The 12,068-nt window shown below is 36.9% G+C and overlaps 1 protein-coding gene across 1 annotated transcript in view; it reads right to left on the bottom strand.

The window, feature by feature from the left end:
* Positions 1-217: 217 nt before the first annotated feature.
* The window catches only part of MCM9 (minichromosome maintenance 9 homologous recombination repair factor), a 48,175-nt gene continuing 36,324 nt past the window's right edge, over positions 218-12,068 (bottom strand). Inside the window, exons 9-12 of the mRNA XM_066315296.1 lie at positions 10,953-11,156; positions 9,407-9,489; positions 4,678-4,823; positions 218-2,365 (exon numbers count right to left, since the gene is read on the bottom strand). Coding sequence (XP_066171393.1) covers positions 859-2,365; positions 4,678-4,823; positions 9,407-9,489; positions 10,953-11,156 — 1,940 coding nt within the window. The 3' untranslated portion in view covers positions 218-858. The remainder of the gene's footprint in view (positions 2,366-4,677; positions 4,824-9,406; positions 9,490-10,952; positions 11,157-12,068) is intronic.

Below are 12,068 nucleotides of genomic sequence, written 5' to 3' on the forward strand. Positions count from 1 at the left end.
ACCTAACTCAGAACCAAGCTACACTAGGGAAGCTCTTCCCTGTGCTGCTAGGTTTGAAGTGTAGTTTATCTGCCAGGGCTTAATGCCTGCAATAAAGTTAGCCTGGTTACTGACAACTCCCATTCAACCACCTGATATTCATTGTCTCTGCAGTGGAGTACTGTGTGTTTATTACAGAGTTGGGTTTTGATAAAATGACCCAGAATACAGACACAGATACCTGAACCAGTGTATTTAAAACTGAAATTAAAAAACAGAAACAAAAAGCTCTCGATCCATGTTTTCAACATCAGCTGTGTAACAAGGAGCACAGAAATTAGAGATGAAGCAAAAAGTATCATGATATTGATAATACAGAAGCACTTACCATAGCATGATGATAGATCACAATATTGATAACTATGCTGACACAAATAGCACATATAGATGAATAAAACATAATGACATAGCTTGAGCACCATCATTTTTCTAAAGTGGCACAGTCACTTGGAGGACAATCTGAATAATGTGTAGTTCTAACCATCACATGAAATAAAGGGTAAAGTCAATTAACTGCTCTTCTGCAAGATCACTCACTCTGGACACATGAACATAGCTATATAAGTCCTCAGGATTCATCAGTCCAATCAGAACAGTGGACTGAGATAAAGAGTCTTGGGAAGAGTTTAGAAAACTAAAAGCCAAATCAGGCTTGCAGCACACACAGTCCTTGCTAATGTAAAGTATATGGCCCTTAAAGAAAGTATGTTCACAGGTCCAGGATGATTCTATGAAATGCTTTGAAAACCATGGATACAAGTGACAGAAGGGTGAAGATTCAGAAGAACTGCATGTTAAATAACTGGGAGGATATACATCCTACGTGCTTGGATTTTTCCTAACCTCTTTATCCCAGTCAAAATCTAATGTAGCATCATCCAGCTCTGCTATGGAGAATAGAGACGTCTTTGTGACCATGCTGGCTTTACTGGAATTTCCCAATGCAAAAGTCTTCCTTTTGCTAGGATTGCTCACATGGACCTTCAGCGATGGGCTATCGCTTTCCTTGCTGGTGTCGTTCTTAATGGCAGGTGAGGTATCTGATTTTGCCTCAGGACGTGACAAAAAGGAGAACGCTGACAGCTTGGCTAATGTGCTGGAGCGCACCTTTCCTGTGCTTGGGCCACCAAGTTTCTCCTCTCCCTCCCTTTTCTTCTCAGTGGGTGGAGGTGACACAGCATCAACACCAACATCAGAGCATATTGTTGCACTTTCTCTGATCTCTTTCCCTAAGGCCTGACTCTGCTGCTCATCTTCCCCTTTATTATCATTTGATCCTTTTTCCAAACTACATTTTCCTAAGCGAGTCAATGTCATCTTGCTTTCCTCAGGTGGGCAGCATTCTTCTGGAAGCTGCTCTCCCTGGAACTGCTCTCCCGGCTTAAAAATAGTTTCACTTGGAAAGAGGGAAAATTCTTCATTTGTCTTCTCTGAAGAATGACCAAGCTTTGTCCTTGGTCTGAAAGAAAATTTAGCTAGTTTAGCAGCTGGGGGACTTTCACTTTCTTGCTCATGGGAACTTACTACCTTTGTTTCCTTCACTACTTGATCTTTACTTCTTTTTCTTACAGAAGCTGCTGTACTTTTTACTGCTACTGATATGCTGTTCTCTTCTCCTAGCACAGAATCTGCATCACTTGAGAGATCTGGCAGGCCAGAGGCAGGTAATACTGAGGGAAGAGCCTTGGCCTCGGGGTCCTGTGTACTTGTGAAGAATCTGTATGACTTCTCCCTGTGCAGCCTCTGCCAGCTTCTAGAAGCATGTTGTCTAATAACTGAATCCTGCGCACTAGCACTTGGTGGTGAGTCTGCACTATTATCCTCTGAAGAACAGTTGTGTTCTTCAGTCCTTTTCCTCCTTGACTTGAAAACTCTGTCTTTTTGTTTCAGAGGAGCATGCAGATCCACAGCTGCTCGTGACTCTCTTATTCCATTTTGCTTCCCTGGTATTGAAACAGATCTTTCTTCAGAACTTGAAGTTTTTGAAGTCACGTTATTTGGCGATATCTTGGGCACTGGAGACTTCCTCTGAGAATTTTCTTCAGCATCAATGCTGCTCTCTTCCACGCTGTCAAACCATGCCAGGCTGTTTGTATTTTTGTTATTACCTTGTGCTGAGTTGCATAAGGGTTCTGATTGAGTGTTCCCTTCACAGCTGCCTTCAAGCAAAGGTGTCTGTGGCCCAGAGTTATCCTCTTCTTGATTCAAAGGTTCTGACTGAGACCTTTGCTTTGACTGCCCAAATGCATCCTCATTCAAGCACTTTGTGGTAGTACTGAAATTTGTTTCTTCAGGCTGCTGCTGGCATGAATTTTTCTTTTGCAATCTATACAACAGAAAAAAAAATAAACTATAGTAAATTAATTTTCTTTCTCCATTGCACTAGTGATACATAATATGCATGACTGGTGGAAAGCTACAAATAATGTAGGTCACAAAAGTATGTTATTAAGTTTCACTTATACAGCTCTGAAAGCTAGTGTTTCAATCTGTGAATTTTCAGCACCTTTGACAGTAAGTGGAAGAATTTAGAGTCCCCAACAGAAGACAGGCAGATGGACAGAGAAAGCAACTACCTAAACTGCTTTTCCTTGGGAAACCAAACAGAAAAAAACCCAAACGACAAAAACAAAAACAAAACAAAACAAACAAAAAACCACTTCCCCCAAAAACAAACAACCAAAAAAAAACCCTAAAAAACCACACCAAAACAAACAGCTTTGCACTACTTATGATCATTTCTAGAGTCCCTTACAGATTTTACATATTCTGTAAGTCTATCTTCTAGAGCAGGAAACTAATTAAATCATCCTGAGCCATGTAAAGTCTTGAGACTTGATGAGTTATTTGAAGGGAAAACCTAGGAATTACTTGGAATAGAGGGGTTTTGGGGGGTTTCTCTCATAATCACTATATACTCAAAATGCCAAAAACATGATAGAATAAATGCATCTCAAATCACTTATAAAACTTAATTATCACTGTCTGTGGCTATCAATATTATCAGGGCCCTCCAAAACAATAGAGGTGCTTGAGTGAGGGTTCCCTCCATTCTCAGAATAGCTGATGTTCTGCCTATTGTACTTAAACACATATTTTCCGAGGCAGATAGGATTCTGGTTTTTGCTAAACAGTGATATAAACCAGAGGGAAAAGGAGACACCTTCCATCCCAAAAGTGACTGCATTCATCTAGAAGAAATTATTCATATGCATTATAAACAGTTTCTCTGCTCTGGGAAAGATGTAACACTATATAGAAGTGTATAGACATGTCTAGAATAATTACTTTAATTGTTTACTGACATGTTTAGTCTTGATTTTTTAATGGAAGGTGGCAGAAAATATATGACTCATCAAAAAGTGATGAGATATATGATACATGCTTGTTTTATTGAAATATAGTTTAGAGGGAATGCATGGAACAAGTCTTCTAATACAGAATGGGTTGTTTTAAAGAGGACATGCATTTAGTATTCCCCAAGCTGCTTAAGAGAGGGAAGAAAATGTCAGCTTAATTAGAAGCAGAGGCCATTTGGTGTGATATTGGGAAAACTTTTACGAGCATTGGGTGGAGCAATCATGGAACATACTACAGAATGGCAACAGAAAATCCACATCATTAGAAGGCCTCAGAGCAGATAATGTGAGCTCCTGCCAGGAAGGTCAAACACAGACTTGATCCTCTCTTTTTATTTGATCTCTCATCCCATCCTACATTTCTATGACCCCTATGAATTACCTCTGTTTTAAAACTAGCTTTTGTCTGTCTGTTGAAGATATCTCACTTTCATCTGTTTCTGTTGACTCTGTGGTTATTTAACACATCATTACGGTAAGTTACAAAGTAAGTCTCAAAAATATTCAAAGGAAATATTCTTTCTCAGTTCTTTCCATTAATTTCAACAACATTAATCTTTTATCTTTCTTTAACAGTAAGAAAAAAACAAGGTTTTTAAAGCCTACAATCTCATTTCAGGAAGAAAATGTAGTTGGTTTATTTTATTTTATTTTATTTTATTTTATTTTATTTTATTTTATTTCCTTCCAATTCTAGGGTTTTTCTCTCAGGTTCAGTGCATTAAAAGTTTTCTATTAATAACAACAAAAAGGTTTCCCAAAGGTTATTGCAGTGAGCTGAAAATTAGAGATGCAACAGTGAAAATTCCAGCATGTAAAGAAGAAAAATCCCCCAAAAGAACAGAACTTTGATTCAGGCTTACATTTTCCATTAATAGAATGGGAAGGATCCTGACAAGCCGAATACAAAAGGCAGCTTAAAAAATTATGAAGCAGATCTGCTCTATTTTACCAAACAAGTAGCAAAAAGTTACATAAAATTATTTGTTAAGCTACCCAATCTAGTATTTTGACTCTAAGAAGCACTTTTGAAACTTATCTGAGCATAATATTGAGATATGAGTTGGGAACTCATTAAAATATTTGTAAATTCTATAACCCAGAGGCAGAAACAATCTTGTGATGATCTCAAAGGGCTACTTCAAAACAATCTCCCTGATTATCCATGTCCTCTAAAGGAGGAGTCCCTTCCCAATGCCAGACTGTTTCTAGCCAGATATTACTGTGAAACAAATTCTGTTTCCCTTGTGAATTAGTTTGTTAGTTTGTGTATTATAACCTGTCAAGTCTTTGTAGCTCTTTGTGCAGAAGATCTTTCAGATCCAGCCGCTCCAATATGATTTCACACTGTGTTCGGTATTGCTCCATTGGATTTTCTGGAAACGAGGTGTGTAAGGCATTGATGCCTCCAAGAAGTGCACCTCCCTATGGCACCAAGGAAATAAAAAAAAAAAAGAAACTAACTTTATTATTATGCACCAAATTTAAACAACAGGGACCATGTTATCTGAAATTGTTCCTTAGATACTTTAAAGCTTAAGGTAGCAAATATTTGCTAACTGAATCCACACAAAAAGTCATATTAGAGCTGCTCACATGGTCAAAATTGCTCATAAACATAAAGCAATTACATGATCAAGCCTGCAGTTTACTCATACTTGTTTATTTTTATTGACACATGGAATGGGAAGTCCACCTAAAGTTTGAGAACATCAGGACTGAAAATGAAAATGAAGATTGAAGATCTTTTCCAAATACCTTGCAAAAATTGTGCCCATATGAGGAACTTGTTTAACTGAAGAAATTCTGACTGCTAGAAGTTTTCATTAGCTCTGCCTAATTTCTTAAAGGAAAAGACCCGGACATTACCCCAACACAGGGTAAATTATTGGGCAGAAATATTTCTGAATAGCACTTTAAGAATAACTTAATATTTGTGAATAATTCCAGTGAATTGTATGTGATTTTAATCTGGGACAATTTTTGCTGTGCCTTGTAAAAATGAAGTAATTTTTATTCAGAACAGAGAATCGTGCAGTGATTTGTTCCTCAATAAATAATCTAGAATAGCTTTGTAGTTAATTGCTCTTTGGAAAAGAAACACCTCACACCACAAACCCTCTATTTTGCCACAAATTAGTTAGCATTTACCATTCCTGTCCAATCTATAAAGCTCAGTACAACTAAGGAACAAGATGTGTATCAAGTGCCATGGGCACATTAGCAGAAGTCAATGAAGTCTCTAGATCCAGAAATTGCTACCTATGACATCACATGGATTACACGTCTTCAATTGTAATTTCTAGTTCTCCCATTTTTCAATGTTAAAATATTATATTAAAAAAATTACACTGAAAAACATCACTCTGTGGCTAATTAAAGCTCTCTAAAACTACAACGTGCTAAAATTAAGGCTGTCCATGCAACCTTTAAGGCATCCCACTGAAGTTACCACTTGGGGAGTTTTTCACCCATCAGTTCAGAAACATGATAGATCTGTTGCACATAGATAGAGGCACCAGTCTCTTGGTATGGAAAAGGCTCCAGCAGAATTCTCGGGTGTATCTGCTTCAGGAACTGCAAGGTTCATAGCCAATGAGGCAGGGACTCAGTCTCTTGGTTAGAAAAATTAAAAGCAGACAAGAAAGACCAGATTTCATCTCTAATGCTATTTTCCAGTTCTCATGATTCAGAAAGAACCAGTCAAGAAAAGAAAGAAAATAAATCTCTAAGTGGGATCCTGGTGTGGTGTGTGCACAGAACGAAATTGCAGACAACAGGAAACATGCTCAAACACTAAAAGTGCTACTACTCTGAAACTGGGGTCCCAACCACCTCTTTAGGGTATGATCTAGTGGACAATTTTTCTGGACATAATTCAGCTCCAAATCAGAGGAGCAGCGCCATCTTCCCAAGGGCTGTGGGAAGATAGGTGAATTGATATTTCTGAAAGATTCAAGGCCACTGAAGATAAATTCCAAAGAAAAATACATTAAGAAATTGAGACTATTACCTTTAGAACAGCAGGTCATAAATAAAATATTGAGCAAAACACTGACAAAAGATAGTTTTGTCAGTGCTTTTGAATTGAGTACTGTCAACCTGTGACCTAAGGACCCAGTGGAAAAAAAGAGGACTACATGGTTGTATATCCTGAGATATACAGCCATGGGCTACAATAATGTCTTGCTCTCACTGACATTTCAGTCCTTTACTTGGCCATCACAAGGAGCTTCTTTTAACAACTGTGTATGCATGTGAAATTCTAAGTGAATTTAAGATATCTGTGATATCTTAAACAGGAAGTTTCATTTCTGTGCTGGTGCTCATGTCTCTGAGATACCTGCCCCTCTGAGATTCTGAGATATCATTTTGAGTAGAGGAAGCAAACCATATTACAAAACCGCTGCAAACTGAGGGCAGAGGATCTAAAACTGGGAGAGAATGTATTACAGGGAAAGTTAGTGGAAAAGGAAAGTGTAAAATGCCTAGGGATGAAGAGACAAGTTATAGAAATGAGTAAAAGGAGAGGGATTGGAAAGAGAATGAAAGAAGGATGGAAGCATGACCAAGAGAAGGAGGTAGACAATGCTAGCAAGAGAAAATGAGGCAAAGAAAAGATCAAGCCAGGGAGGTTTGGAATATGCTCACAAAAACAAAGTAGGAAAGAGAAATATAAAGGTGAATTAGAGGGCAAAACAAAAGAAAAAACTCCAAAGAAGTAGGTTGATGATGAAAATGTGATAGTCTTCCTTCCCATGAGAGCTCACAAAAAAATACCCAGTCACAGAACCACTGTGAACTTTAATTTTATACTGGCAAGAACATGACTTATTGTAGAAGTTGCAAAGACAGTGTCAAAGAGGGAATATGCTGAGTTAAAGGTGGCAGCCAATCCTTCCAGAATGATGCTGGCACTTCCTCATTTACAACTTCATTCTAGAGACTGACAATTAGACAGGAAACACAGGACGTATCTGTACAAAATGTTGTGGAGTATATTTTCTAGAGAAGCAATCTGTTTCTGAAAATAAACTTTTGCATGCTACTTCTATATTTTTTAATAAAACAAATAAACCACTTCCTTCAAGAAGAAACTACTTCAGTGATTATTCATATATTCCAGGAGGAAAGTAAAATCTGACCTTAAACAGCAAATCCCAAATTTGCATTTTCCTAGCAAAAATGAACACGTTTACCTACTTACTCATAAGAAGCTAAGAATGGAGCAAAGATGGTAAGCATACCAAGTGCTCCCAGGTAATCTTCCGCAGCCATAATTCAGGCAAATTTCTCACTGACTCTTATTAGACAAAAATTTGTTACACAATGTAGTGGGTTGACCCTGGCCAGGTCAACCTGCAGCCCCTGAGGGCAGGACTGTATAAAAATGAAAGAGTCAACCACAGTTAAAACAATTCTTTTGCTTTTTTTTTTTTTCTGATCAAATAGAGAGACACACAGGGGACAATGCACATCCATTATTATTATATACATACATTTCACTTTTTGATCTGTTACAAAAAAAAAGACAATTAGTATTTTAGAGTTCTTATATTCATATTAATTTGAAACCACTGTCCCATCAATTTTCCATCTAGTTAATTACAGGTTTAATTACACTTAATGAAGACTAACGTAGTACCTTCTGCAGTTTCAACAGATTCATATTTTAACTTTGATGCAGTGCTGTCATTGAAAAGCTGAGCTCTTCAAAACAGTGCAAGATGAATTGCAGCAGACAGCGAAATAATCTTTTCCTACTTAATAAGGTCAGGCCCTGTAGTATTTTTGAGATAAATTCCATTTGCAACGTTGTGCAATAGATTATCTGTGGCACACACTGCAATTAGTCTCTCAACCCCCACTGAAAGGACAAGGGAGATCACAAGTGCCTACCTGCCATACGTGACTTTGTACATCTATCCTGAAGAGCTTTGCCTCCAAAAAAAGGAGCGAATCTACTTCCACAAAGGTCTTTCAGGCCCACTGAACTAATAGGTGCTCTGTAAAACTGTTTTATTTTGAAAATATTCTAATCAACCTATACAGGAACATAGGAAATGCCATTTTGGATCAGACCAGTCAGCTGAGTAGAGGAGCACACCATCTCTGACAAAGCCAAACCCAAATATTTCAGATGTACTAAAAACCCCCATACATAAAACTTTGGATAATCTGCTTATGGTATTTTCTTTCCTACTCCAAAGCATGAAGATTCATTTATCTCAAAAATATTCTGTCTGAAGTAATAGTGTCTATATTATTTCCCATATTTCTACTAAAAAAACCCCTTCTATCAGATTCACATTTCTTTTACTAATTCTAAATGTGGTGCTTTTTCAACATCCTAATAATAATATTACAGTAAACTAAAATCTAACCTTTCACATTTTTCAATGTCTTTTTGCATAGAAACATTACATAAATCCATGTGATAATGGAAATGAATAATTTTCAGTCCCACCATAGTTTTGGAATTTTAAGGTTTCTAAGAATAAAATTTGTTTTCTAAATGTTCTGAGTTTTACTATTACTAGCACTATAGTTTAAAATTATTTAATGGCAAAATAAATTGTAGGTCTAAGAAACTGTTTGAACTTGATCCAAAGAAAGATTTGGTTCTCTCATACTTATTTAATGAGTGACTATATAACATCATTGAAGAAAAACCTTTCAGAGGCTATTAAACACACAATTTCTGCCTCAAAATGTCTTTAAAATGTAGACTACCAAAAGCCAATTGTATGCCAAAACTTAATTTAGACTGCAAAGTCTATAAAAAAAAGTAGCAGGCCTTTATCCTAATCCAGATTTTTCAGTATTATCTCTATTTAAGGATTTTAACAATCAAGATGGACTGAAAAAGATTTGCCAAGATCTCTGATTACCTACTTTGCATGAACCTATAAAATCCTTTCCAAAGAGAAGAAGGCATATGTCTACATGTAAAACTGAATCCCTTAAATGTGATATTGAGCAATGGCAACGTCTGCAAGAAACCTTACCTGCATAGATGATTCCATCACTGATACTACAGTTACAGCATCTTCCAAAGTCACAGTATCCCTAAACATCAACCGGGCATGAGCTATCAAAAATAAATGGAAGCAAGTGTTACCAAAGTCAAAACACAATTTTGGGTTTTTTTTTTTACTAGAAGGGACAAGATATTTCTTCAGATTTCTTCAGCCCTCAAACACTCATGGATGGGCATAATTTAAAGTAAATACAATCATTTTGATTTGAATGTCAATTTCAACAGAAACTGGAAGGATTAGTTTTTCTAGTGAACAATGGGGTGTAATTTTTAAATTGGAGTTACAGTGACAGAATAAAGACACTTAAAATTCTGCAGTTAAAAAATGAAAAGTCCTGGATATCACAACAAAGACTGTGATATGAAACATCCTTATCTACACAGGCACATGTAATCACCACAGAGTAAAAAACAAGATCTAATTTTCATCATAGGTCAGAAAAGAATTTTATTCCTCTACCTGGTCTGTGTCAGAGATTTGGTATTATTTAAAATACTTTTCTCTACAATAGCTTTATTTTTTCTTCCTTCTCTTTCTTCAGTCAGCAAAATAAAAGTGATTTTTGTAAATAGATATAATGGAAATAATTTACCACATGAAGCCTTTTTCCTAATTGGCCACGGAAGCACATTGAGTTCTCATTCAGCAATAGAAAGACAAGTTAGTTAATACTATCTAAATAATACTTTGAAAGAACAAAATCCTACTAAAAGTCCTAATCTCATGAACTGATAAGAAGGGACAGAACACTGGGAAAATTTCATGTGAATCTCGAAAAGTTAGGAATGTCTTTCACTTAAATGGAGAATGTCTTTCCCTCAAAATAGAGAACAAAACATAAACACTGCCATTTATGCTTGCTATACAAAATATAGTACATTCTTTTAAATTCATCCTGAAAATGTTTGATATGCCATTTTATAAAATAAAGCCATGTTAAGACAGAGCCATACTGCTTCCTTTGGGTTGCATGGGTTGTATGGCAAAATATGGGCTTGATTACTAATACTTGAGGAAACAAAAAATATGTTATTTTTCATGTGATACTAATTTTATTATTAATAATTAATTATTATTAATTTTAATTTAGTAATTTTAAAATTAATAACACTTAAGAAAAAAATCTGCTTATTTTATTGTATTAATTTCAGGGTAGAAGCAAATATTTAAGTCAAATGGAGCCAAGTAAATTGAGATTGCCTTTCATAAAGACACAAAATTTCTGAGATTCTTCTCTTGAATGTGACTTCTTCCAGAGGTTTTAATATTAATTATATACATGAGAATGTCAGAATCAAAACTGGTTCTGATAGTCTAAATGTAAGACCCTTTCTCACACTCAAAATCTCCAACCCCAAGGCTCTTTAGATGAGAAGGATAAAACAATACAAGAACCACCTATCTCTACCTCCACGGAAAAGCTGCTACTCTGCTTACTGCCTATAATTATACTGTGCTATTCATTTCAGAAAGGTTAATTGTTAGCCTAAAAATAAAAACACCAGGGCCTTACCTTCTGCAAGGCGTATCAGACTCTCTAACAGGCGGATGGTGGTGCGGGCAGCATTCCTGCAGTCACTCTGACGCTGCATTTGATAGTAGCGAACCAGGATCAGGTTGCTCTCATCAGACAGTTTTGGCTGTATGCTTTTTATAAGGCAGAAGTAGGTCTTCATCCTTTCCATGCTCCAGAGATTTCCTGATTTGCTTGGGCAGCCTGTGTTACAACACCCTTGTCAGTAATTTTATAACAACAGACATCAAGCTTCTTCCTAAGAACTCCTATTAAATGGACAGGTGACTATGAAAGACACATGGCTGTGCTTTTGGGGCATGCTGGCTGTCTCTACACTAGTCCTCAAGGACTTGGTCAAATTCCAGTGCAGAATTGTACACACCATCCAATCTCTCCCGTATCAAAATCCACAGTAAAGTCTCCAGTAATTTCTACAGAACTGCTGTCAGCCTCACTGCCCACCAGATGGTACAGGCAGTGCCAAGTGCTTTGGAACTCCTTAAAATGAAAGATGCTACGTGAGTGTAGGGACCTCCTCTGGCTGTTTTACCTACTCTGCTGGAGCCAACTGCTACCTGCCATGTTCTGAACATTTTTTGTAGGGAAGGATTATGAAAAGGGAAGGAAACTAGCTGAAGAAGCTTCCTCTAACCACTTCTTTTGTAAAGGAGACCAAAGCCATGTACCTTGACATGGATGGGGAAGGGGCTGGTCAAATCACACTGCCTTCCCTCATTCCAGAGCACAAAGCTCCATATGGGGAATGCTATTGCTCATTCTTTGAGCCCTGCAGCACATCCATCTCTGATCTGTTCTGCCTGGATTAAGCTTCCAATTAACAGCAAGTACAATTGCAAGGCATACAGGATCTGCAGATCAAACACCATAAAGGTGTGAGATGAAAACAATCCGTTTACTGAGCAGCCTGGGCTGAAATCTCTCATAAATGATCCCAGAGTAAAAGTAGAGTGTTCTCAGCTCACCCCTCTTAATTAATTAGTGACCTCTGTCTTACTCCTACATGAAGAACAATCAGATAGCAGAAAAAATGTAAATCATGACAAAAATGCAAACACCGATCAGTTTGAAAGATTCAAGAATAATAAACTAAAA

This window comes from Sylvia atricapilla, chromosome 3 (genome assembly GCF_009819655.1).
Source record: "Sylvia atricapilla isolate bSylAtr1 chromosome 3, bSylAtr1.pri, whole genome shotgun sequence".
Lineage (NCBI taxonomy): Eukaryota > Metazoa > Chordata > Aves > Passeriformes > Sylviidae > Sylvia > Sylvia atricapilla.